This window comes from Talpa europaea, assembly GCF_964194135.1.
Source record: "Talpa europaea genome assembly, chromosome: 15".
Taxonomy (NCBI): domain Eukaryota; kingdom Metazoa; phylum Chordata; class Mammalia; order Eulipotyphla; family Talpidae; genus Talpa; species Talpa europaea.
In genome coordinates, this window is record NC_140083.1 from 3,344,003 (window position 1) to 3,366,731 (window position 22,729).

General features: G+C 61.5%; 2 protein-coding genes across 2 annotated transcripts in view; one reads left to right on the plus strand and one right to left on the minus strand.

Annotated features, from left to right (window-relative positions):
• Positions 1–489: 489 nt before the first annotated feature.
• On the plus strand, positions 490–7,400 carry POLR3H (RNA polymerase III subunit H; the record flags this gene model as incomplete). The annotated part of the gene is made up of 6 exons (XM_084255428.1): positions 490–600; positions 2,203–2,299; positions 4,449–4,535; positions 4,866–4,929; positions 6,137–6,338; positions 7,133–7,400. The coding sequence occupies 6 exons, from the start codon at positions 490–492 to the stop codon at positions 7,184–7,186; spliced, it is 615 nt and encodes a 204-aa protein (XP_084111554.1). The 3' UTR covers positions 7,187–7,400.
• A 608-nt stretch (positions 7,401–8,008) lies between these two features.
• The window catches only part of ACO2 (aconitase 2), a 36,469-nt gene continuing 21,748 nt past the window's right edge, over positions 8,009–22,729 (minus strand). Inside the window, exons 4-18 of the mRNA XM_084255877.1 lie at positions 20,877–20,969; positions 17,317–17,475; positions 16,932–17,082; positions 15,635–15,739; positions 14,752–14,843; positions 13,630–13,735; positions 12,859–13,016; positions 12,587–12,660; positions 12,001–12,112; positions 11,230–11,352; positions 10,844–10,999; positions 9,896–10,087; positions 9,415–9,547; positions 8,806–8,927; positions 8,009–8,496 (exon numbers count right to left, since the gene is read on the minus strand). Of these exons, the coding sequence (XP_084112003.1) occupies positions 8,362–8,496; positions 8,806–8,927; positions 9,415–9,547; positions 9,896–10,087; positions 10,844–10,999; positions 11,230–11,352; positions 12,001–12,112; positions 12,587–12,660; positions 12,859–13,016; positions 13,630–13,735; positions 14,752–14,843; positions 15,635–15,739; positions 16,932–17,082; positions 17,317–17,475; positions 20,877–20,969 (1,911 nt within the window). The 3' untranslated portion in view covers positions 8,009–8,361. The remainder of the gene's footprint in view (positions 8,497–8,805; positions 8,928–9,414; positions 9,548–9,895; positions 10,088–10,843; positions 11,000–11,229; positions 11,353–12,000; positions 12,113–12,586; positions 12,661–12,858; positions 13,017–13,629; positions 13,736–14,751; positions 14,844–15,634; positions 15,740–16,931; positions 17,083–17,316; positions 17,476–20,876; positions 20,970–22,729) is intronic.

Sequence of the window (22,729 nt, forward strand, 5' to 3'; positions counted from 1 at the left end):
GAGGGCGGAGGGCGGGAGCGCGGCGCCGGTCAGACCCGCGACCCCGCGCCATTACGGCCCCGCGGTCGCCTGGCAACCAGAAAGCGCTTTCGGCGCGTGGGCGGCTCCCGGGGGAGCGGAAGTGGGAGGCCCCGCCCCGAGCCCGCCCCCGGCCCCGCCCCTCCGCAGCGGCGTTGGCCCCGCCCACGCCGCCCGCAGAGGCTCCTCATTGGTGGTCTCCCCGGAAGCGACCGGATGCGGCCTCTCGCCCCAGGTCCTGCCGCCGCCGCGGGCGGGTGCGGGGCGCGTGGCGCGCGGTCGGTCGGTCGGTCGGGCGGGCGGGGGCGCGCATCCCTGGCCTGGCCCGGGAGCCCCGCGCCCCAGCCTCGGTTTCCCCCTTCGCGGTGGCGGCGCACGCCCCACGCGGGCACCCGGGCCCTCCGCGCAGCCCCACTGCCGGCCGCGGCGCGTGACGGGCCCGACCGCCCCCAGGGCCCCAGCGCGGCCGGGATGTTCGTCCTGGTGGAGATGGTGGACACCGTGCGGATCCCGCCCTGGCAGTTCGAGAGGAAGCTCAATGACTCCATTGCCGAGGAGCTGAACAAGAAGCTGGCCAACAAGGTACCGCGCCCGGGGTGGCAGGACTTGGGGTAACCAGCCGTGGCACCCGAGGGCCCCGCACTGCCCACCGGCCGCTGCAGGCCTGGCGGGGCTTAACGCCTCAGAACTGTTTCTCCGCAGGTGTGTGTGTGGGGACTGCTTTCCAGGGTGTCGGGGGAAATCAAAAGAGAAACTGGGTTTCTCTTGTACCTGGCAAGCGCTAGACTCTGCACCTCCAAATGCCCTGGCATCTCGGGCAGACCATGTACCCCGCTGGGCCTCAGTTTCAATTTGTAAAATGAAGGTGATCTTCACTGCCCCTCCAGCCCTGCGCTCGCAGGCTCTGCGAGACGCACAGTACTGGTCGTGGAGAGCTAAGGTCGGAGGCTTATCCCTCAATCTCTGCAAAAATATTTGTGCCAGGTCTGTGCCTTGGTGCCAGCTGGTCAGAGCCCTTCTCAGTTATCCTGTGTCATCTCTCTTTTCTTCTTAGCATGTACCGCAGGTTCTTTTCTTTTTTCTTCTCTTTGGTTATTTGGTTAGTTTTCCTCTTTCCCTCTCCACGTCTTGCCTGAAGTGTGCTCGACATCTAGCCAGAGCCTAGCACAGGGTAGATGTTCCAGAATTGTCTGCTGATTGACTATGTTAACAGAGGTGGTAACTACAATTGATACATTTTCTAAAATATTATTAAAGATCACTTTCACAAGTTTGGATCAAAACCACATATATAATAAAGCTTCAAAACACATTATTGTCTATGTTGACAGAGGTTGTCTGCTGATTGAATAAGATAGGCAAGATCTTTCCTGTGGTGTGGTGGGGAAAGCCGCTGTCAGTGAGAGGGTGTGATGACAGGTTGAGATAAATTCTAGGAAGGACGAGCATTTACAAGCCTGTGGAACAAAGGAAAGAATGTGAGGGCGAGAGGGTGCTGAAGCTGAGATCTGATGGTAAAGAGGAACTAACCACAGCATTCATTTTCAGGGTGAGAGAGGGCTGTGCAGAGGAAACAGATATGCAAAGGCCCTGTGGCAGGCGGGAATATTGCACCTGTCATTGCACAGAGGAGGCCCATGTGGCCTGGGCAAGCTGGAAAGGGGGCAGGAACAAGACCACAGAGCCTGCAGGACTATGGGATATTGGTCTCATTCACTGGACAAAAGGAGCCAGAAAGAGGAAGATTGGCTGGCTTTAGAGAGGAGAAAAGTCCTTTCCGTAGAGGCTGAGGTCACAGAAGGAACTGGGGGTGTATGGATCTGGGATTTTTCTGGGGTTTCTTTTCTGAGAGTTTTTCTTCATAAGCTTTACCGATTTGCCAGTAGTTTATTATCTCCTTTATTTAACAACCCGATATTTGGTATTTCCATCTTTGCAGATGGGGAAAGTAAGGCTCAGAGAAGTGATCTCAGAGGTCACTCAGTGGTGGCGCTGGCGTTGTAACTGGGATCTGTCTGGTCACCAAAGACCTTGTTCTTTCCAGGGGTTCCTTACCCATGATTCCCTCGGGCAGCATCCCAGCTCATTTCCAGCTGTAAAACGGGCTCATCAGACCTGCCCTGTGGGGTGAGGGTGTCTGGGGGCCGGCTTCAGGGTCGCTGCGAGTGTTCATGATGCATACAGGTCGTTTACAGCGTGGGGCTCTGCATCTGCCTGTTTGACATCACCAAGCTGGAGGATGCCTATGTGTTTCCAGGGGATGGCGCATCACACACCAAAGGTGGGTGCCCCTCTTCTGGGGCATTGAGTTTCTTGGTGCTCAGGTTTCGGTGGTGGGAGTCCTGACTGGGGGGTGAGGGGCCCTGGGGTCTAGACCTGACTCTGCCAGGAATTGACTGGGTGACGATGGGCAGAATCTTTCCTCTCTTGGCCTCAGTTTCCTCATCTGTGAGGTGGACAAAGTGACCCTCCAGGCCTCTCTGAGCCTCATCTGGTCTGCTCTGCTACCAAGCTCTGCGCTTGCTCTCAGGCTGCGGGGTCCGGGGGAGGTCAGAGGGGCAGAAACCCTGCGTGTGGTCACGCCTGGATTAAAAGTGTGGGGAGCAGAGGAGAGCTGTCCCTGCTCCGGAGGCTGGAGGGGCTGGGGGACCTGCTGGCACCGTGGGACATAACGGTTAAAAGTTGGTCCTGGGTTCAGATCCCAACTCTGCCACTTCTGGCTGCACGCCCTGAGCGGAACAGGTCACCCCTTTGGGCCTGCCTCCTCACCTCTGAGATGCAGGTAACTGCGTTGATCTCAGGGCCGCAGTGAGTAGAGCCGAGTAGACTTGGGCCGAGCTCTCAGGACAAGGGGCTGATGGGTGGAGCAAGGACGGACTCTGAAACCCCAGACCAAGCAAAACAGGCCAGTCACAGAAGGCGACCGCGTGGTCTACTCTGTGAAACGTCTGGAGACGTTGCTCGAGGGAAGTCTGGAGACACTGGGCGAAGGGGACATGGAGGAGCGGAGAATGAGGCTCGGGGCGGAAACGCTCGGCCATCGGCGGGGGCGGTGAAGGGAGCGGCATGAGGATGACAGCTCACTTGAAAAACAAGAAGGAGGGCCCGGAGCAGCTGCTGGTTCACCAGCCAGGACAGGGCTGTAGTGGGGTCACCGTCCGCGAGGCTGACCTTCCAGGTCGAGCGCCCTCGCTTCCCCACCTGCCTGCTGAACGGCCCTTGGCTGCCCACCCTGGCTTCTGGCTGGGGTGGTTCCAGACCGGCGCTCCCGGGCACAGGCCCCGTGTTGTCCTGTGGGGCCTGTAAACCAGTGCCCACACTCGGCACAGACCCGGCAGAGGCCCCGTGGGCTTAGGTCATATGGGGGCAGGATTTTTACGTCCTGTGCGTCAGCGGCCCCTGGCTGCCCTCATGTGCCCCCTGCAAGGTCAGCACGAGGCTGTGCCTCTCCGTGTGGTCCAGAGGGCCAGGAGGGCCAGCTGCCCCCTCTTCCCCACACTTCTTGCCCATGGGGCCACGGGAAGCAGCCTGGCACCTCCCTGTGGGGTGGGGGAGCCCTGCTGTCCTCGGTCGGTGCTGGCTGACTGGCAGCCGAGGGCGCTGCTGGCTGAAGCCTGTGCTCAGACTAAATTGTCCAAGACAGGTCATTCCAGCCGGGACCCCATGTGGCGCTCCAGGAAGATTTGGGTCCCCCGGGACCGACAGCTGTGTGCTGTGAGCAGGGTGACCGGCCCCTCTGGGGAAGCGAGACCGCTGCCCCGGGCAGCGCGGCCGGGCAGGCAGTGGAGGTTGCGCCATCTGGGCTTTGAGCGAGGCGGGAGGGACAGGCGGTGGCTGCCAGCCCTGGGTCAGCCCACATGGGCACAGACCTCACTTCCCTGGGGTTGGGGGAGCGGGGATCCCCTCGGGCTGGTCCCGCGAACCCACAGGCTTTCTGCTGGGTTATCACTGTGTCCCCTGCCCCCATTCCGGGCATTTTTAGCTGCTGTTCCAGGTCACAGCGCTGCCTGGAGCAGACGCAGCGGGCAGGGGAGACAGGGACTGTTTTCAGACCCGGTTCCCTTGCCAGTTGCTTCTGCCCTGTTTAGAATTGAAAGGAGAGCGCCCAGAGGAAGGTTGGAACTGACTTTGGTGTCATGGATGGCCCAGAAATTGGCTCGGGGGTGGCTCAGCTGACGGGCTTGGGAGCCAGCTCTCAGTTCCACTCCGCTGGCCTCTTCTGGGGGCCAGGCTGCGGACGGGGTCACATGAAGGGCTGGTGGGGTCGTCTGGCTCAGCTGCCAGGTCTGGGCCCACAGGGCTGGCGTGGGGGCTGGCAGCGTCCTGGAGTGGCCGGGGCGGGAGAGCGAGGGTCAACCCCGGATCGCGGCCCCGGTCAGGGCAGCCATTCCGTACGGGCCTGCTCCTGAGCTCGCGCTCTCCTCCTGCAGTCCACTTCCGCTACGTGGTCTTCCATCCCTTCCTGGACGAGATTCTGATCGGCAAGATTAAAGGCTGCAGCCCGGAGGGAGTGCACGGTAGGCGGCCTCGACGCCTCAGGCCTGTACCTGGGTGGTCGCTGGGGGCAAGCGTCCAGGCCGGCCGGCAGTCAGGGGAGGGGTCAGAGAGAAGCCCTTTGTTCATGGAGCAGCACGGCCCTCAGCCGGCTGTGGGGTCCCCCCACAGCCCCCGCCTGTGATTTAGGACTCCAGGGTGGTCCTGGGCAGGCCTTGGCAGAGACGTGGGCCCAGGTGGGAGGGGGCCCAGGTTCCCAGGGGAGCACCTGCCCACGGGCAGTGCCGACCCCTGGGTGTTTGACCATCTGCCCTCAGCTCAGTCCCGTGCTGTCCCTTCTTCGTTCCTCCCAGTCTCTCTAGGGTTCTTCGACGACATTCTCATCCCCCCGGAGTCCCTGCAGCAGCCGGCCAAGTTGTATCCTCCCATGGTCTCAGAGCAGCTCAGGCCTCTCCGGATGAAGTCCCCTTTTCTGGGGTGGCCCCTGGGTCCCACATCCGACACCACTGGCTCTGTGCCTGCCCCTCTGGCCCGCAGCTCTGCTCTCCAGGTGTTGACTGCGGTGCTGCCCACACTGACCACGGTGTCCACGTCCAGTGTGCTCGCGGGGCTGCCGGGCCAGCTTGTGTCCACTTCCGGCTCACCTCACTCCTGAGGGCCGCCCGTCAGGACTCATCTCAAAGATCACTCCTCTCGAGAGGTTCCCCCTGGTGTGCCGTTGCGAGGGGCCAAGTGGTCCTGTCGCAGCCCTCACCCTGCTGCCCTGGGCTTGTCTGTCCTTGGTTCTCGCTGAGTGGGCTCCCTGGGAGGGACCCCATCCGCGTGCACTGTACCCTGCAGCCCAGCACAGAGGCCAGGCAGGGCCACTAGGGGGCAGTGTGGCTCCTCAGGGCCTGGTCTGGAGGGAGCCCTAGCCCACAGCTGACTGGGTCTGTGTGATTCCAGAACGCGTCAGAAAACCTGACTCAGCCCCGCCAGGCCTCCTGCGCTTGGGCCCTCAGGCAGGTGGCCTCCCCGCGGGCCCTTCTTGGAAACTAGGAGAGTCCTGCACTGTCCGCTTGTCGAGTGTGACTGGGGGCCAGCGCCGGGCAGAGGACAGACGGCCTCAGCCAACGCTGAGGGCCCACGTGAGGGCTCGGGGGCACTTTGTGGCTGTGATGTCGTCACCTGCCCACACAGTGCAGCCAGGAAAGGCCTTGCCACAGTCCCCGCCTGCAGATCGGGACCCTGAGCCACCGAGAGTTTGGGTCTGGCCACAGGTCACAGCCGGTGGGTGGTGAACTCAGCAGTTGGCCTCTGAGGACACACAGGCTGAGCAGACCTCACAGGGAGGGTCCCCAGGAAGCAAGAGGACGTGGTCATTGCTGCCTTGAGGGGACTCGTGCTCCATTTTGGAGCCTCCTGGTATCCTGAGGTGCGGGTACATGTCTGGCTGGGGTCCTGGTGCCCACGCCTGGCCCTGCCTGGCCTCTTGCTCCTGACCTGGGCCTGCTTTTCCTGTGACTTCCCAGACCAAGTGATCTCAGCCTGGGTTGGTTGTTCCTGGGGGTGGGTGCTATGGGAGGGTGGCCCTGCCCCCCAGGGCCCCCCATGTCTGGTTGTTGCCTTGACCTTGGCCCTGCAGCGACGAGGCGGAGCAGGTGTGGGTGTGGGAGTACGAGACGGAGGAGGGCGCGCACGACCTGTACATGGACACTGGTGAGGAGATCCGCTTCCGGGTGGTGGACGAGAGCTTTGTGGACACGTCCCCCACTGGGCCCAGCTCGGCCGAGGCCGCCTCCTCCAGTGACGAGCCGCCAAAGAAGGAGGCTCCGTACACGCTCGTGGTAAGATGTCCGATGCCAACGCGGAAACCCCAGGACCTGCGTCATGGGCGCAGCAGCGCTGAAGGGGTGGGGGCGTGGCCTTGCTGTTCTGTCCAGCAAGCCGGGGTCCAGGTTTTCCTGGGGAGCCTCAGCCTGTGTTCCGGAGGGCGGGAGAGTCAGCCCAGCCTGCACAGACAGAGCCAGAGCTGGACAGGGCACTCGCTGCCGGGGGCTCTAAGGGAGAAAGACGTAGGCGGGGCCCAGGGACTGGTCAGAGCCTGCAGCAACCAGGTCTTTGGGGGCAGCGAGGCCTCCCCCACACCACACCAGATGGGTAGAAACCCACACTTGGGTTTGTTCATGGTTTCACCCGCATGGAGCCAGTGACCCAGGGCAAAAGTGGGGCTTCAGGGGCCTGCCAGTGGAGGCTGTGGGTGCAACGCAGGTCCTGGGGGGCTTACTTTGTCCAAACAGGCGGCTCAGGGCATCCCTTCCTCATATCCTCGGAGCTGGGGTGGCTTAGGAGGGCGGGCCAGGCCCGGCATTGACCCTGTGGGGGGCCGAGGCCACGCCCTGGGCACATCAGCGCTTCCTTTGCTCTGGAGAGGCCGGGGTGGGAGAGGGGAGTCCCGGGCTCACCCAGCTGGGAACACGGGTGTGGCTCCCAGACTTCCCTAAATCCTCTTGGCTGTGGTGGGCGCCCCCACCCTCCAGGCTATGCCAGCCCTGCTGGGTGCCCAGAAGGGCCCCCTTTGTACTGTGTCCTAGCTGGCGCAGGCCCTGGGGCATGAAATGTGCCTGTTCTCCCTTGGCAGGGGTCCATCAGCGAGCCGGGGCTGGGCCTCCTCTCCTGGTGGACCAGCAGCTAGCCCTGCTGGACATCGGCCCCGCCCACGGCTGCCTCCGGAGGCAGCGAGAGCAACTGTCACAGCTGTGGACACCGAGAGGAGCGGAGCGCAGCAGGGAGCTGGGGGTGGGGGTTGCGCAGGAGAGGCCCCGGCTTGTTGCCACCCTGGGCCTGCATCCTCTGCACTTGTGACTTGGCGACAGCGGACAAGTAATAAACGGCAGCATCCGCTGGGAGGAGCCACCTGGTCTGGACTGCCATTGTCGTGATCTGAGGTCACCGAGTGGCCACAGCTCGTCTTTTCTCACCCCACATCACTTGTGGAGATGACACCCCCCCAACTGGCAGGATTGGGGGTCAAGAGATCTGGGCTTCGAGGCTGGGCTCTGGGCTGGCCGAGCTTGGTGGCACCATCGTGAGGCCGGTGCCGTGGGCCCTGCGAGCAGCCAGCTAGAGTCTGACCTTGAAGGAACCATCACCTTCCTTCCTGGGTGCAAGTGGGGTACAGGGGCAGGGGAACAGGACCAGGTGGCTGGCCTGAGCCAGACCAGCTCCACCCTCAGAGAAGTAGAGGCTTTGCCGGTTGCAGGTGAGGGCTGGTGCCAGCTGCGACCTTGGGCAGGGCACCCGTCCCTACCCTGAAGGTTCTGGAGGCTAACTCAATCCCTGGGGGACGGCCTGGCCCCCGGGGAAGCAACCCAACGATGGGGGTGGGCAGGAGTGGGCTGGGCAGGGAGGACCCGGAGTGTCCAGAGGTGTGGTCGCCCCCTCCGCCAGACACGCCCCGAGCCCCGGGCCGAGGACAGCGCAGACACAACTCACAACGTTCAACTGGTTTGGGCTCTTATTTTCCTGGGAGAGCAAAGGTTCTCTAAAATCCTTCAGCCACAAGTGAAATGATCAGACGGGAGGAAACTTTGGATGGGAGTCTCGTCATCAAAAATAAATAGTGGCGTGGCGCTGCCCGCTGCCCGCGATCCGAGCCGACTCGGAGGACGGCGGGGCCCGCAACATTCTTGTAAGAGCCCCCGGCCGCGGGTCACTTCGTGGGCTGAGGGGAGGGAGTGCAGAAGGCCGGGCGGCGTCTCAGAGCAGGGAGCCACGGGGGGTCGGAGGGAGGCCCGCCCCGGTGGCTCGCGGGCTGCACTTGGACGCGGAGCCGGGTCCGAGGAGCGGGGCGGGCAGGCGGCGGCGGCCTCACTGCTGCAGCTCCTTCATTCTGTTGAGCGCGCTGCCGGCGCGGAACCACTCGATCTGGGTCTCGTTGAAGGTGTGGTTCAGGAGGATGCTCTCCTGGGTCCCGTTGGGGTGCTTGATGACACAGGTCAGGGGCTGCAGGGAGGAGGCAGGTGTGAGCGGGATGGCGGGGCGGGGGGCAGGGCACCGCTCGGGACCTGAGTGCCAAGCCGGGGTCGGTGAGTTGAGAGCAAGGCGGCCTGACCCGGCTGCGCCCTCATCTCTGGAAAGACCCTTCCTTCCTCTCTGGGGGGACACAGGCTACAGCTGAAGCAAAGCTCATGGGCGGAGCTGCAGGCGAGACAGCTGTTAAGAGGGGAAGCAAGGTGGCTGCCCGCTACCCTCCCCTCAGGAGAGCTGGGGAACACAGGGTGTTGGGCCTCCCCCCTTCCCTGGCCCCCCGACCTTGCCAGGAGCAAAGTCCTTCAGGCCCTGGATGGTCAGCTTGTCCACAGGGTGAATCTTGTTGTAGTCAGCTGGGTCAGCAAAGGTGAGGGGCAGCAGGCCCTGCTTCTTCAGGTTGGTTTCTGGAAGGCAGAGGGGCACTCAGTCCACAGGGCGAAGGCCCAGTCTCCCCATCTCTGCATGGTCCTCACAAGCCCACAGTGCTTCCTCTTGGAAATCCAGCTGGGGCCACCCCTAGTCCTTCCTCCTGGGGACAATCCTGGGGCAGTGAACACCAGGCCAGGTCGGCTGCACCCCCACGACGCAGGGCCTCCACGAGGGCCCTACACAGAGTGTCGGGAGGCCTCTGACACATGTTCACAACTGAAAAAGCCCTGAGCGCGGGCCCTGGGTTTGGGCTGTAGGCCTCGAGTTTGGAGGTGAGACCAGCGCTGTGGGCATCAGACTCAAATCTGACAAGGGACAGAGGCTGACGGCACGGGCTGCAGTGGGAAACAGGCCATGGACATGGCCTGCCGGCCAGGCACGCAGCTCCAGGCCCAACTCGGCCACTGGCAGGCTGGTGACGGGCCAGTGAAGGGACTTGGGGGTGGGCCGGCTCCAGCTCACCGTGTATCCGTGCGAAGCTCTTGGTGATGATGGCCCGGCCCCCAAGGTGGCGAGGCTCCAGCGCCGCGTGTTCCCGGCTCGAGCCCTCGCCGTAGTTCTCATCCCCAATGACTGCCCACCGGATGCCGTGTTTCTGCCAAGCAAGTGAGGCGTGAAGTCTGGAGGCTGGCCCCTACCGAGCCCAGGCCTGGGGCTTCCTGAGGTCCCCAGGTCAAGGGTGGAGAGACCCCTCTTCCTGAGCTCCCCAAGGTGAACCAGGCCCAAACCAGTCCCCAGGGGACAAAGGTGATCAGAGAAGGGTTCTGCCTGTTTGTAGTGGGCACAGGAGGTGCCACCCACCCACATGCTCAGCTAGAGGCAGGAGGGCCCTAGGGCTAGGCTGGGCAGAACCCAGAGCACTGGGCATCCGGTCAGGGTAACAGGACATGGCTCCACTGCAGTGCCACGGCTGTGCCCACCAGAGTGCCAGAACTCCCCCCACCTTGTAGTAGCGGGCAGTGTCGGGGACGGGCCCAAACTCCTGGGTGACGGCATTGCGCACGGAGTTGGCCTTGCCATTCTCAATGTTGATGGCGCCGATGAGCAGGTTGTTGGAGATGTTGTCTAGATGCCCGCGGAACTTGAGCCAGGGGCCGGCGGCTGAGATGTGGTCGGTGGTACACTTGCCTTTGACCTGGGGTAGTAAGCAGAGGTCAGAGGTCAGGCATGGTCCGCGAGTGGTGGGTGAAAGGAGAAGCAGAGGCAGGCCTGTGTTGTAGGCCCAGGCCAAGAAGACTCAGGGGTGTCGCCCATCCCTCCATGACCTCTGGAACAGGACTCAATGGGCAGAGGCTGCCAGGAGGACAGAGAACCCTGTGTACTCAGCCTTCAGGCCAAGGCACCCAGGTAAGAAAGGCCGGGGCGGGAAGACCAGCACGGACCTCATGCCCGGCAGAGCGAGGAGCCCAAGGACGAGGCTGGGTCTCGGCTGGGGCCGGAGAGTTTCACCTGTTATGTGGGCCTTGCGCCAGCTGTCCCGGCCCACGGACCCTCAGTCAACAGCACAGATTCACGTCTGATGTCGGTCTGAGGCCCCTGGCCACACCATGAAGGCTTTGTCTGCTCAGTTCCCAAACACAGGCCATCCCCCCAGGGCCCAGCTGTGGGAACAGAGGAACCATCGCCTCTGGAGCCCGTCTGGTCAAGCGAGTGGTGCCTTCTCCTTGCCATGCCCCAGCACCATCTGAACCCACGGGGGCCGCCTCATCAGCAGGAGCACGCTGGGCCCTGCTTGCCAGGCTGCAGATGCCCTGGCTCCTCCAGGCCACACCTTCCTTCCTGTCCCCATCTTGATCCCGACACCACCTCTGGGGGTGCAAGGCAGAAGCCATGGTTTCACAGCTTCCTGCTGACCAGGGTCAGCCGGGGCTGGGCCGGCCTCAGCGCTGACCTTGATGAGGATCTGCAGGTCCTCCAGGTCTTTGCCGTCCCACTTGTCAAAAGGCTCCAGGAGCTGCAGGCGCTGGCTGGTGGGGCTGACATCCACCCGTTGGCCGCTGCTGTCCTTGGGGGGGTGCTGGTAGGTGTCCTGTCCAGGGTCGAACTCCTGCGAGCGAGGGGGGTACGAGCCCTCACTGCCCACATGCACGGGATCTCACGGAAAGCCAGCGCCCCTGAGCCCCAAGCCTTTCCCTCCCAGCGAATATCATCGCTTCCTGTCCGTTAGCCCGTCCAGGGGCCGGGGGTAATGCTGCTAACGGACAGGGCCGCACAGCCACCCGCACAGCGACCCGCATCAGCTGCAGCCAACAGCAAAAGGTGGCAGTGCCCGCTCACCGCTCGGGGAAGTTCATCGGCATCGGGGGCCTCCAGCTTGAACTTCTTGCCATCCTTGCCCGTCAGGAAGTCGGTCTCTGGGTTGAACTTGAGGGTGCCGGCAATGGCCAGCGCTGTGACAATCTGAGATGGACGTGGCAAGTCTCTCAGTTAGCACCAACCATCCCAGCAGAAGCCTCGACCAAGTGAGAGGGAGCCCAGGAAGCAGGTGTCGGGCACTGCAGGAGCCAGTGGACCACGCTGCACGGGAGAGGCCCGGGCACCGAAAACCTGGGCGGAGCCTCCCGCGCTGTTCAGCTAACACAGCGCGCCCGGGACATGCGCAGGCAAGGCCGACTGTGCCGACGGGCTGAGCCGAGGTGCCCGCTAAGTGCCTGGGTGACCATCCTAGCAGCACGGCGGCCTTCCTGGTCAGAGACTGCGGGGCCTTCCCACTTGCTCGGGTAACCCTAGTGGGGCCGGGGCTCAGGGCAGTGAGGGCCTGGCTGGGCAGAGGCCGGCTCGCATTCCTCTCGGTGGTTCGGGAGCTGCTACTCGCGCCAGTCATCACGCTGAATGTGACTCCTGGAACGTGAGGAGCCAGGCCGGGGCTCCAAGGGGTGACGCCTGGGACGGCATGGCCTGCAGCTCTTGGTTTCTGCTCCGACAACCCCTCGCCCTGCGATGCCAACCCTCCCCTGGCAGTCCCGGGGTCAAACACCTTTGCCCCCAGCCCTCTTCCCCTCCCCTGCCGGGCCAGGCCCCCAGAGGCAGTCCTGGGCTCGGGCTCACCTCAGGGGAGGTGACGAAGGCATGGGTCTCGGGGTTTGCGTCGTTGCGGCCCGTGAAGTTCCTGTTGTAGGAGGTGACGATTGTGTTCTTCTCCCCCTTCTTGATGTCCTTTCTGTCAGGCCAGAGGGAACAGGGTCAGGGATGTCTGGTCTTGTCACCTGGCCTGTCCTGAAGCCAGACCAGTGTCCTGAGATGCGTGCTTAGCTCATGACCAAGAAGGGCGGTCAGAGACCCTGAAAAAGTCACCTCCACCGGAGGACCCACACCCACGAAGCAGGAGGGAGCCTCAGGGGTCGCCACGGTTGCCAGAGGCGCCACGTAAGACAGCGCCCAAGGCCCATGTTCCCTGACCCGGTCTGATGCTTCCTCTCAAGTGCCTCAGGCAGAGCCCTGGCTGCATCCACTAGGATGGGGCCTCGTTGGCTCCCTCCCGCCAGCCAGGCCTCAGCTAAGTGGCCACCCAGAGCTGCTGCGGCCGGGGGCTCTTCCTCTCCTTACTTACAGCCCACTCTCCAGTCTAGCTGGAAAGGCTTCTGCAGTCCGTACCCCAGGATGCAGGCTGTCCTATCAAAGGGGCGCCTCTTACCTGTCCCACTGGCCAATGCAGGGGCCACAGGCGTTGGCCAGGACGACACCGCCCACATCCCTCAGAATCTGCGCCTGCAGTGGGAAGAGGGGGGCAGGGTATGGGCTGGGGGGCTAGTGGCTGATGGGAGGGAGCGGGGGCAGCAGCCCGAGAGATGAAGAGCTGCACCGCAGGGGTATGAGCCAGCCCCACCCTAGGAAGGCCGGGCCCAACCCACCCTGCAGCCACATCACTTAGGGAGGGGGAGCTAGGCAGGGAAGGCAGGCACGTACGTAGCCATCCCGCTCGATGGTGGCCCGGATCTGCTCAGAGCCTGGCGTGATGGTGAACAGGGATTTACACTTGAGCCCACGGGCCAGTGCTTGCTTGGCCACAGCTGCTGAGCGCCCCATGTCCTCGTAGCTGGAGTTGGTGCAGCTGCCGATCAGACCTAGTGCATTGTGGGTGAGGGGCCAGGGGTCAGGAGGAGCCAGTGACAGAGGACACCTCCTGACCTCAGACTGCCCAGACTTGGTGGCAAATTCACCAAATGCGGGCCCGAGGCTTCTCTAACAGACAAGCAGGAAGCAACTTGACCCCGCCACAGGGAAGGCCCAGACATTTGCCGGGAGACGACGCGGCCGCTGAGCAGGGCACGGCTGCCTGTGCTGGGTGTAAGGCCGCTCTTACAATCACACAGGCAGAGGGAGGTGGGGCCCTGCGCCCAGGGTCTGCCAGACTGAAACCCAGGGCACCTGGCTCCAGGGTTCACCTGCACTGAGACCACGGCAGGTGCCATGTCTTCTATGCAAGGCATGTCAAGGGAAACCGGCATGGAGCTGGCATGACAAGACGTTTGTACACAGACGTGTGTGCTCGTGATGCCCCACCTCTCACAAGCTCTTGGCGCCAGCTGAGAGGGGCTTCAAAACGCGTCAGTACTCTCTACAGCGAGCGCATCTCTCTCACGCATTTCCACACGCCAGAGGCGCTGCGGCAAGCACAGGTGAGCCCCGGGACCACCGGCCCTCAGGCCCGGCACCCCGGCCTGTGGACGTGCTCACCCACTCGGATGTCGAGAGGCCACCCTTCCTTCTCTGCCACCGCACCCACTTCCGCCACTGGGTGGGCCAGGTCGGGGGTGAAGGGCCCGTTTATGTGCGGCTTCAGCTGCAGAGACAAACACACGGGCGTAGAGAGCCGAGGGAACCAGCCTTGGAGCCTGAACAGTCTCTGCTCTTCAGCGCTGCTGGCTCCTGCGCACCAAGCCCCCCAAGCCCCTGCGAGCTCAACGACTGCTCTTTTGCCTCAAACCCCATCCCAGAATATGCACCAGCTCCCGGGACCCTTCAGCCCCGCAAGGCTCGTGTCATCTGCACTCTGCAGGTGAGGGAGCCGGCGTGCTCTGCGCAAGGTCACGCAGCTTGGAGATGGCACAGGCACGGGAGGAGTCAAGGTTGCCGGCCTGCCAAGCCTGTTCTCCCCCATGCTATGGCACTTGTGGGATCTTATGACAAGACAGACTTAAGAGCCGATACTTTACATGTGATGATACTTAACAGATGCACGGCTCTTAGCGCAGGCCCTGGCATACAAAGCACTCAACAAACGCCAGTAACTGAATATTTGAGCCGATTCCCATGACGGCCTTGGTTCCACACAATGAGGTGAGTCACCGGCCCAGGGTCCTGCAGCCTAAGTGGTAGAGCCAAGAGGTGAGCTCGTGTGACTGGCCCCTGGGCCTAACCCCTCGACCACTCTGCTGCTTCGCCTCCTCCAGCCTGCCTTTCCTCTGACCTTCCTGAGGCTCATTCTGGTCTGTCCGTCCTGGGATGCCAAACCCTGCTCGGGCCTGTACTCCTAGGCCTTGCCCCCTCAACTCTGACAAGAACGAAAGCTCCAGGTGAAACGTGGCTCCCGCTAAAGCGGAGGTGGGGCAAACGGACTGGAGTGCAGGAATCACCAGCCGCCACCACCCCACTCCCCTCCCGCCTCACTGCCCTTCCCCCACCCATGCAGGCAGGTTGCTCAGCATTTTGCAGGGTCACTCGGGAACCAAGGGCCACAAGCCCTGCTGGGTGTGTAGGCAGGGGCCCCCATTGGCCCGTAGTGCCCTCTAGAAGTGCCCAGATTGAGCCTGAGCTCCCCAGCCCCAGAAATTCCTTGGGCTCAATTCCCTTTCTCACCTCATTGAGGTTGATTTCAATCACTTGGTCATACTGGCAGCCAGGGTCCGGGACCAAGTGATCCTTGAATTCATCAGCCAGAGCGGCAATGTCTGAAAGCAGCGAGGGAGACTTCGTGTGAAAATTGGTTGCGAGACCTCAACCATCCACCTGTTTGAGCCACAGTCATCGGACACCTGCCGGAGCAGAGGGCACAGGACACAGTCCCCGCCCAGGAGGAGTCTGCCGCCCGGCGAAGGCGCAGGAGCTGCACCACAGAGGCAGCAGCGCGGTTGGGCCTGGGGAGGCCTCCTGGGGATAACTGCGTCTTGGAAGCGACTTGATAATGAAAGGGCAGGAAGGGGCGTCCAGGTGGGAAGCAAACTGACAAGCGCTATCAAAGCCTCAAAGCCCCCCGCCCCACTCTGGCTCTACCCATCACCCTCCCTCACCTCCCTTCAGGGGCCTCGGAGATGCCTCCTGCAGCCCCCTCCCCTCCTCTGAGCCTCACAGAAGCCAACTAGAGCCTCAAGGCAGTTGTCAAGGTAGGCTGGGAAAGTGGTTCTTGTTCCAAGCATTTTTCCTCCTCCCCTGCAGGGCAGGATTTTCAAAGGGAAGAGACCACGTCATTTCCAGAGCTTCTTGCAGGGGCGCCAGGGACCAGGCCGCGAGGAACAGTATTTACCCGCAACCTTTCAGGAGCAGCTCGCTGGGCTGCCACAGAGCAGGGGTTTCTCCAGCTCAGGCTCTTGGAGAAGCTGATGAGAGCAATGCACCCACCCAGAGACAGTAACCTCCAGGGCGGCAGGGCCTCCAAGTCAGGCTGCAGGCGAGGTCAAGGGCTCCTAAGGGGAAGGTGTGGCTGGGGACTGTGTGCCCCCATCCTGCTGCCCTCACAGCTCACCTGCCCGGCCCGTCTTGCTCAGGTACTTCTTCATCCTGTGGTTGTAAGGGAACACAGAGGTGGTGGCCCCGATTTCCGCGCCCATGTTGCAGATTGTCGCCATGCCTGCCGAGAAGGGAAGCGCCTGGCTGAGGAGCGGGATGTGGGTGCCACAGCCCTGCTCCATGGGCACACACCTCACTCCCGAGAGCTGGCTCATTTCTTCCCTCGCCTACACAGCTGGCCGAGTGGCAGCAGGCAGACGCCCTGGGACCAGGACTAAAACCAGGGCCAACAAAGAAAGCAGATTCGGCTCCAACAGGCCGAGCTCCGGCGCTGGGCCCAGCTGGCCAGTGCCGCCTACTGGACATTGCCGTGTACTGAAGGCTGGCCTGGCCAGGCTGCCCAGTCACTACTGAGTCTATGTGGCAGGTGCGAGACTTGGTTCTCAAGGTCACCGCATAAAGGAAATGCAGGTGCTGGCACTTGGGTCAAGGTCCCAGGTGCCAGGCCCACCCTCTCCGGAGAGATGCGGAATGTTTCTGGGTCTAGGGTTTGTGGTAAGATTGGGGTGATGCCCACCATCTGGACCATAGAGCCTCGCACATAACTGGGAAGCCTTTGGAGGCTGTGACTGCTCTCAGGACACCTGTCTCCTGGGGTTTCTGGGAGAGCCAAGCTGTCCCATGGTAGGAGGGGACCTGTGAGAGTGAGCCCCCAGCCTCGGAGTGGTACAAGGGTCAACGCAACAGCAGCTCTGGGGGCTGTGGCTGGCATCCATGCAAGTGTGGACTGGAAGACTCTCAAGCAGAGTCCAAGTCTCCCTGCATTTCTTTCTGAGGCCTCGAGGCCAGGTCACCTGGAGTGATGAGGACAAAGAGGCCGGCTCAGACCTGGTCTTGGGAGGGTATCAAGTGGTAACCACTCATCCAAGGGAAGTGAGGCGCACACCAGGGAAGATGGGGGAACAGGGCTGCTTTGTGAATGAAGCCCTGCTCTGATTCCCCACTCCCACCACCACTTCCATCCTCTGGGGTTCTCCTGAACCACCCAAGGCAAACCAATGCCATGGCAGGGCCCAGCAGCAGCAGTTAGCCTGGCCCCAACTGTGGCTGCAGGAAGTTGCCTGCCCTCCTTGAGGCGCCTCTGCCATTTAACAAAGGGTCTGGACTAGACAATTTCCCCTCATCCTCTAAGTATCCCAAATCCCCAAACTGACTGGACAGCTTCAAGGGGAAGGCATTCGCTGTTCACTGCTTGACAGCAGGCCCCCGCAGGCCCGGGGGGCAGTGAGGGTCCGCTGCGCCACCTTCCTCACCAGTGCAGGAGATGGAGTCCACGCCCGGCCCGTGGTACTCCACGATAGCACCCGTGCCGCCTTTCACCGTGAGGATGCCTGCCACCTTCAGGATCACGTCTTTGGGGGAGGTCCAACCGGAGAGCGAGCCTGTCAGCTTCACACCAATCACCTGAACAGGCAGCAGGGCAGCGATGAGGCCTCACGTGCCGTGGTCAAGAGGGGAGCCCAGGAGTCTGCCCGCTGGCTGGAATTCCCTATTTGCTTTTTCACCCCCACCGCCTCCCTCCCAAACACACCTGAGTCTCACTGATTTCCCGCAGTTTTCTTGGGGCCCACAGTCTCCACTGATCTCACCAATGGCCCTCTGCAATCACCCTGGAATCAGCCCTTCCCAACCCCGCACCTTGGGGCACTTGAGCTCCCAGGGGATCCCAGCCATGACATCCACAGCATCAGCACCCCCGACGCCAATGCAGATGGCTCCCAGGCCACCGCCATTGGGAGTGTGGGAATCGGTGCCAATCAGAAGAACACCAGGGTAGGCATAGTTTTCCAGGATGATCTGAAAAAGAATCCAAGACCTTCCGTTTAAAAGCCCTAAGCAGGGCCTCCCCGGTGGTGCAGCAGTTGAGCGCTGGGTTGCGAAGCTGCCCGCAGCCTCTGCAGCGCCGGTTCGATCCCCAGCTGCTCCCCGGCCACTGGAGGAGGGTCCCACATGGTGCGCAGACCTCTCCTGCCGCCCGCTGCTCCCCTCAGCAGTGTACTTCGGTCCTTCTGCCTGCTCTGCTCCCCGCTCTGGTGAATTCTCTCACCCTCCCGCGCTTCTCACTGTACCCAGTGCTTGTATGAATGAATGAATGAATGAATGAATGAATAAATATTTAAAAAAATAAATAAAAGCCCTAAGCAGAGAATGGAGATAGGGTGCAAGAGGGGTCTGTGAAGCTGCCCCCTGCAGATGCTGGGCCATGGGGCCAGCCCAGGCACCCCTCCAGGATGTGATGTCTCCAGTGTGGCCCAGAAAAGTCAGAGTGGGGAGGCAGGTGGGCAGAGCTCAGGGCAGCTCCACCATCCCTGAGGGCTGCAGGAACAATGGCAGCCCCTTCTTAACCCCAGGCTTGAGGAGAACCTGGTGAGCTGGATGCAACGATGTATCCAGTGACAGGCCCTGACGGGGTGGCGTTCCTGTGAGCAGGGAGGTGCCTGCTGGCATCTCACTGGGTAGACAAGTCTTTCACAAGCTGGCTCCAGGCCCCCTGAAGAGGTGCCGGGGATGCAGTGGGAGCACCGGCCCGAGGATCAGCCTGGACTGAGAAGCGGCACGGGGACACCACCCAGCCTGGTTCTGAGAACCGAAGTGACTGGCTAAAGGAAAAGGATGACTTGCCTCGTCGCCTTCCCTGTTTCTCAGTGTTCCCTTCTCTGCACAGGCAGCGAGCACTTCCCAAAACATGCAGGAGGTGATGGGCCAGCAGCCCTGGCGCCCACCACCCAAGCCCCTGAGGTGCCAACAATGTGGACACCACAGGGAAAGCCCAGCCAGGGGTGGGCTCTGGCCCAACCACCCACTGGTAGTTGTGAGACCTTGGGCCAGTCTCTTCACCTCTAAAAGCTTTACTTCCCTCAGCTATAAAAGTAGCCGGCAACTGCGCTCACTTCACAGACTGGGTGACTCAATGGGACCATGTGCGTTAAGCTGTAATAGTGCCGGGGCGGGGGTGAGGGGGTGGGGGGAGCAATCTTACTATTTTTTTGCAGAAAGGGCCATCATCTGAGGCTGTTTGCCATGGGTCAGGTGGAATTATTCCCCCCAACACACAGGCCATGGGAAGGACACAAGATCAGAGACAGGGAAGGCTCAGCACGTCAGGCCCAGCACATGATGGGCAGGGGCCCTGGAATTTTACAGAACCCCAGGGCCTCTGCCCAGCTAGGCATCCTCCCAGCAGATGGCAAGGTATGAGGGGTCTTGCGCCCAGGAACACACAGAGTCAGAAGACCTGGCTGCTTCCCTAGAAGGACGGCATCCAGCTGGGAAGAACAGGTCCCCAGTAGAGGAAATCCCTGGCAGACGAACAGCTGTTGGCAGGACGCTGTTTAACTTCATTTCTCCAGTCCTCCCTTGTCTCAGAGATTTAAAACTAGTTCATCTCTAAAGCCTGTAAAAGTCTGGTTCATAAGGACCCGGCGTAGTCAGTGTGGCCCGCCCGGCAGAGACCGAGTGTGGTCAGAAGGGAGGCGGGTGCAGACCCACAGACAGCAGGAAGATTTTCAACGAGGGCTGTTGACGACCCAGACCTTGGTGGTCAGCTAGACGCTAGCCGTGGCTGGGTGACTAGGGAGGGGAGGGGGAGTCTGAGGCTGGACTAACATCTAGAACATGAAACTGGAAACTCAGCTGTCCGTCCACCCAGAACACGTGTGCGCCAAGGACCTCCTGAGTGCTGACCTGGCCCCGCAGCTGGAAAGGAGAAAGGAGCTGCAGTCCTGTCCTCACAGCGCACGCAGGCTGTGGGGGGGAGCGGGGCCCCTACTGGGTGGGTCACCCTGTGAAGGAGTGTACAAGGGTCTTACAAGGGAGCCTCCATGACGGGCCAGGGGAGCCCCAGGGGCTTCAGAGCTAAGCAGGAAGTGCAGATGTGGAGAAGGAAGGGTCTGCCTGGCCTGGGGTCAGGACATGTGAGGCAGCGGGAGAGGGTAAGCGCTGGTTCTGACGTATGGATCAAAGCTGCCCACGGCCTGGTGGGGAGCAGGAGAGGAAGCAGAGGTGCAGCGGGATCACACAGCCCCTGGGGATTTTCTTTGTAAAGGAACAAATACTCAGGCCGTGCACTTCGCCGGTGGCCAGTGCAGTGTCAGTGGCCAGTGATCACGCCCACATCTGGGTCCCGGAGCTGCAGAGAAGGCCGGGGCACTTGTGCTGAGGTGGAGCAGGGGCACTTGGGTGGGGGTGCCCTTCAGGAAAGGCCAAGGCCGGCTCCACCTGACTCTCTAGCACCGCCACCGAGATAGGCGCCCTGGCCGCTGCAGAGCCACGTGACTGCCACTCCCAGGCAGCCCACCCCTGGCAAGGATAACGGTGTGAAAGGGCAGGGCAGTGACCTGTGGGCTCTGGTTTCAGAGTGGGCCACACTATGGCTAGACTCAGCTCCTCTTGAAGGAAGCTGGGGAAGTGAGGCCCCAGATGGAGGTAGTGGGAGGGTCACCTTGAAAAGGAGCAAAGAGGCAGGTCTCACATGTCCAGAATGGATGGCAGAGCCAAGACGGTGGTCCTTGGCAATCATCTTGGATGAAATCTTTGCACTGGGTCTCCCCAGAAACACATAACGCACTTAGAGGACAAAATTGCCCAAGAGAAAAACCCACCCTCGGGAAGACCCCAGAACTCCTGGCTGATGGGGCCACCTGACTAGGATACCTCCATCTTACAGAATACCCCAAGAGTGCTCTGTGCGCTGAAGGGCAGCCTCTGGTGTGGGGGGCCCTAAAGCAGCCCAGTGGGCAGCGTGCCGGCTCTGGCCAGACAGTGCACACCAGTCCTGACAGCAGAGGCCAGCTGGGTGTTCCTGGCAAGTGGTTAAGTTCCTGTGCCTCAGTCTCCTCGTTGGCAAGGGTGGGAGCGAGCACTGTAAGTCAGAGCCGCAGGGCGCACAGCGCATGCTCAGCGATGCTTGCTCTCCAAGGACCCCGCGCGCAAAGAGCAAGAGGAGGACACCTGGCCAGAGTTGGGTGCCAGGGACCGAGGTGGCCAGAGGGGCTCCTCTGATCTCATCAAGCGGCAGTACGTGCGGACATACCGAGAAGTCATTTAAAATGCAGGAGGAAGAGGAGCCTAAGGGCCGACAGATACCTCATCCAATTTCCCCTCCAGCCCCTGCCCCCCAGCCTTGAGCCGCCTGGCAGGCCTGGAGGGAGCCTGCGTCCCCCCTCCCCTCCCCAAAGGTAGGGGGTGCCCTGCTTTACCTGGTGAATGATCCCAGAGCCAGGCCTCCAGAAGCCCACACCGTACTTGGCGCCAGCAGTTGCCAGGAAATTATACACTTCCTGATTTATGTCCTAGTGGGATAAATCGATGACAGCATCAGAACACAGCCGGTGCCTGGGACGGTCGCGCCCCTCCCCGCCCTGACTCTGAAACACGAAGACAGCTCCTCTCCTCGGGCCTTCTACAAACAATTTCAGAAGGGCTTGGATGTCGGCCCATGGCTCAGCTGGCAGGCCCGGGGAGCGAGTCTAGGAAGCAAAGGCAGAGCCTTGACTGTGCGCCTGGCCAGGGAGGGGTCTAGGACAGGTCCTTCCCTGCCCAGGTCTCGAGTCCTCATTTATAGAAGGACCTGGGTTACTTCTTCTCCCAGGGTCCTCCGGCCCTCAGTCCTCAGCCAAGGCCAGTAATGAGGGGCACACAGGACAGTCTAACAGGGGGTGGGGGGTGTCAGTGGGAAGTAGGGGGATGGAGTGTGGCTCAGGTGGGGTGCTGTTTTCCACCTGGGCTTCATCTGCACTCCTGGCTGGCATTTATTGGATGCCCATGATGGAAACGGCATCATGCCAAACACCCTCACAGCCCATCCATGAGGGAGGGAGGTGTGGTCATCAAGCCCATTTCACAAATGCAAAAACAGAGGTTCGAGACCCCTGAGTTAAGGAAAGGCAGGGCTGAAACCAGGCATGTCCTCCAGAACCCAGGAGCAACCTGCTGGCATACAACAGCCCACTGCTTCAGTGGGAGGAGGGTGTGAGGCTGCCTGTGGCCTGGGATGCCACAGCTGCTCAGGATTTGGTACTGCGCTTGCTGGGTCTGGATGGAAGACTGTCAAATGCATGTGTTCTGGAACCTGGTTTCAACAAAGCAGCAGCTTGGGCTGTATCCCTTCTGCCGGCAGCTCGAAGGCAGCTGCGCAGGGGCAGGAGAGCTTCCAGTCCAGCTGGTGGGAGGCCAGAAGCTTCTCTGAAAAACGCGGCCTGTCCCTGGACAAATGAGAGGCCAGGGGCAAAAGGGATGGCATCAGGGTGGACAGCACAGAGTCCCAGAGGGAAGAGCCAGGAAGAGTCGGCTAGACTCAGCAGGGGAGAGCTGTGCCCCAAAGGGGAGCGCCCACTGTAGGTCCCCTGGGCCCTCCATACCCTACCACCCTTCATTTAAACTCTAGACCACAGGCATCCTTCTGAGGTCTTACTGGTTCCCCCCAGTAAAAGTAAAATGGCAAAAACTTGGGACCCAGCGTGGTCTCTTTCAGATTACTAACATGGGCCTCCTGGTGGCACAGGAGAGAGACAACACTATCAGATTAATAACATACCCTGTTGATCATTTACGAATCAGTCATGAGTACTCGGCACTGAGGCAGGAGGCCGTGGCGGGTACTGGGTGCGTGTGCATGTGTCTGTGGGTGGAGCGCGAGGGGCACAGCAGCCCAGGGGTGCTGAGCAGTCTCGGCCTGCACTCAGCCTAGATGCCCCGCTGGCTGGTTGTGGGACCCTGGACACAGCATCCTGTCTCCTGCACCAACCTGAGGGACCTGACAAATAGCTATGAGTCTGACCCTCTCTCTCCGCTGACACCCTCTGATGGCTGCAGGGATGGTGCCCACCTCACACCACCCTCTTCCACACACAGCTCCAGCCCCAAGCGCCTTTCAATTCCACAAAAGCATCATGCTTCTTTCTGCCTCAAGACTTAATCTATACACTGCTCCACCTAGAATGTTCTTCCTCCAGTTGACATCAACTTCAGTTTCCTTAGACCAGAGTTTAAGATCCATGAAGGCGGGGGTGGGGGTGGGGGGGTGAAGCCTAGTTTTTCTGTTCACCCTGAA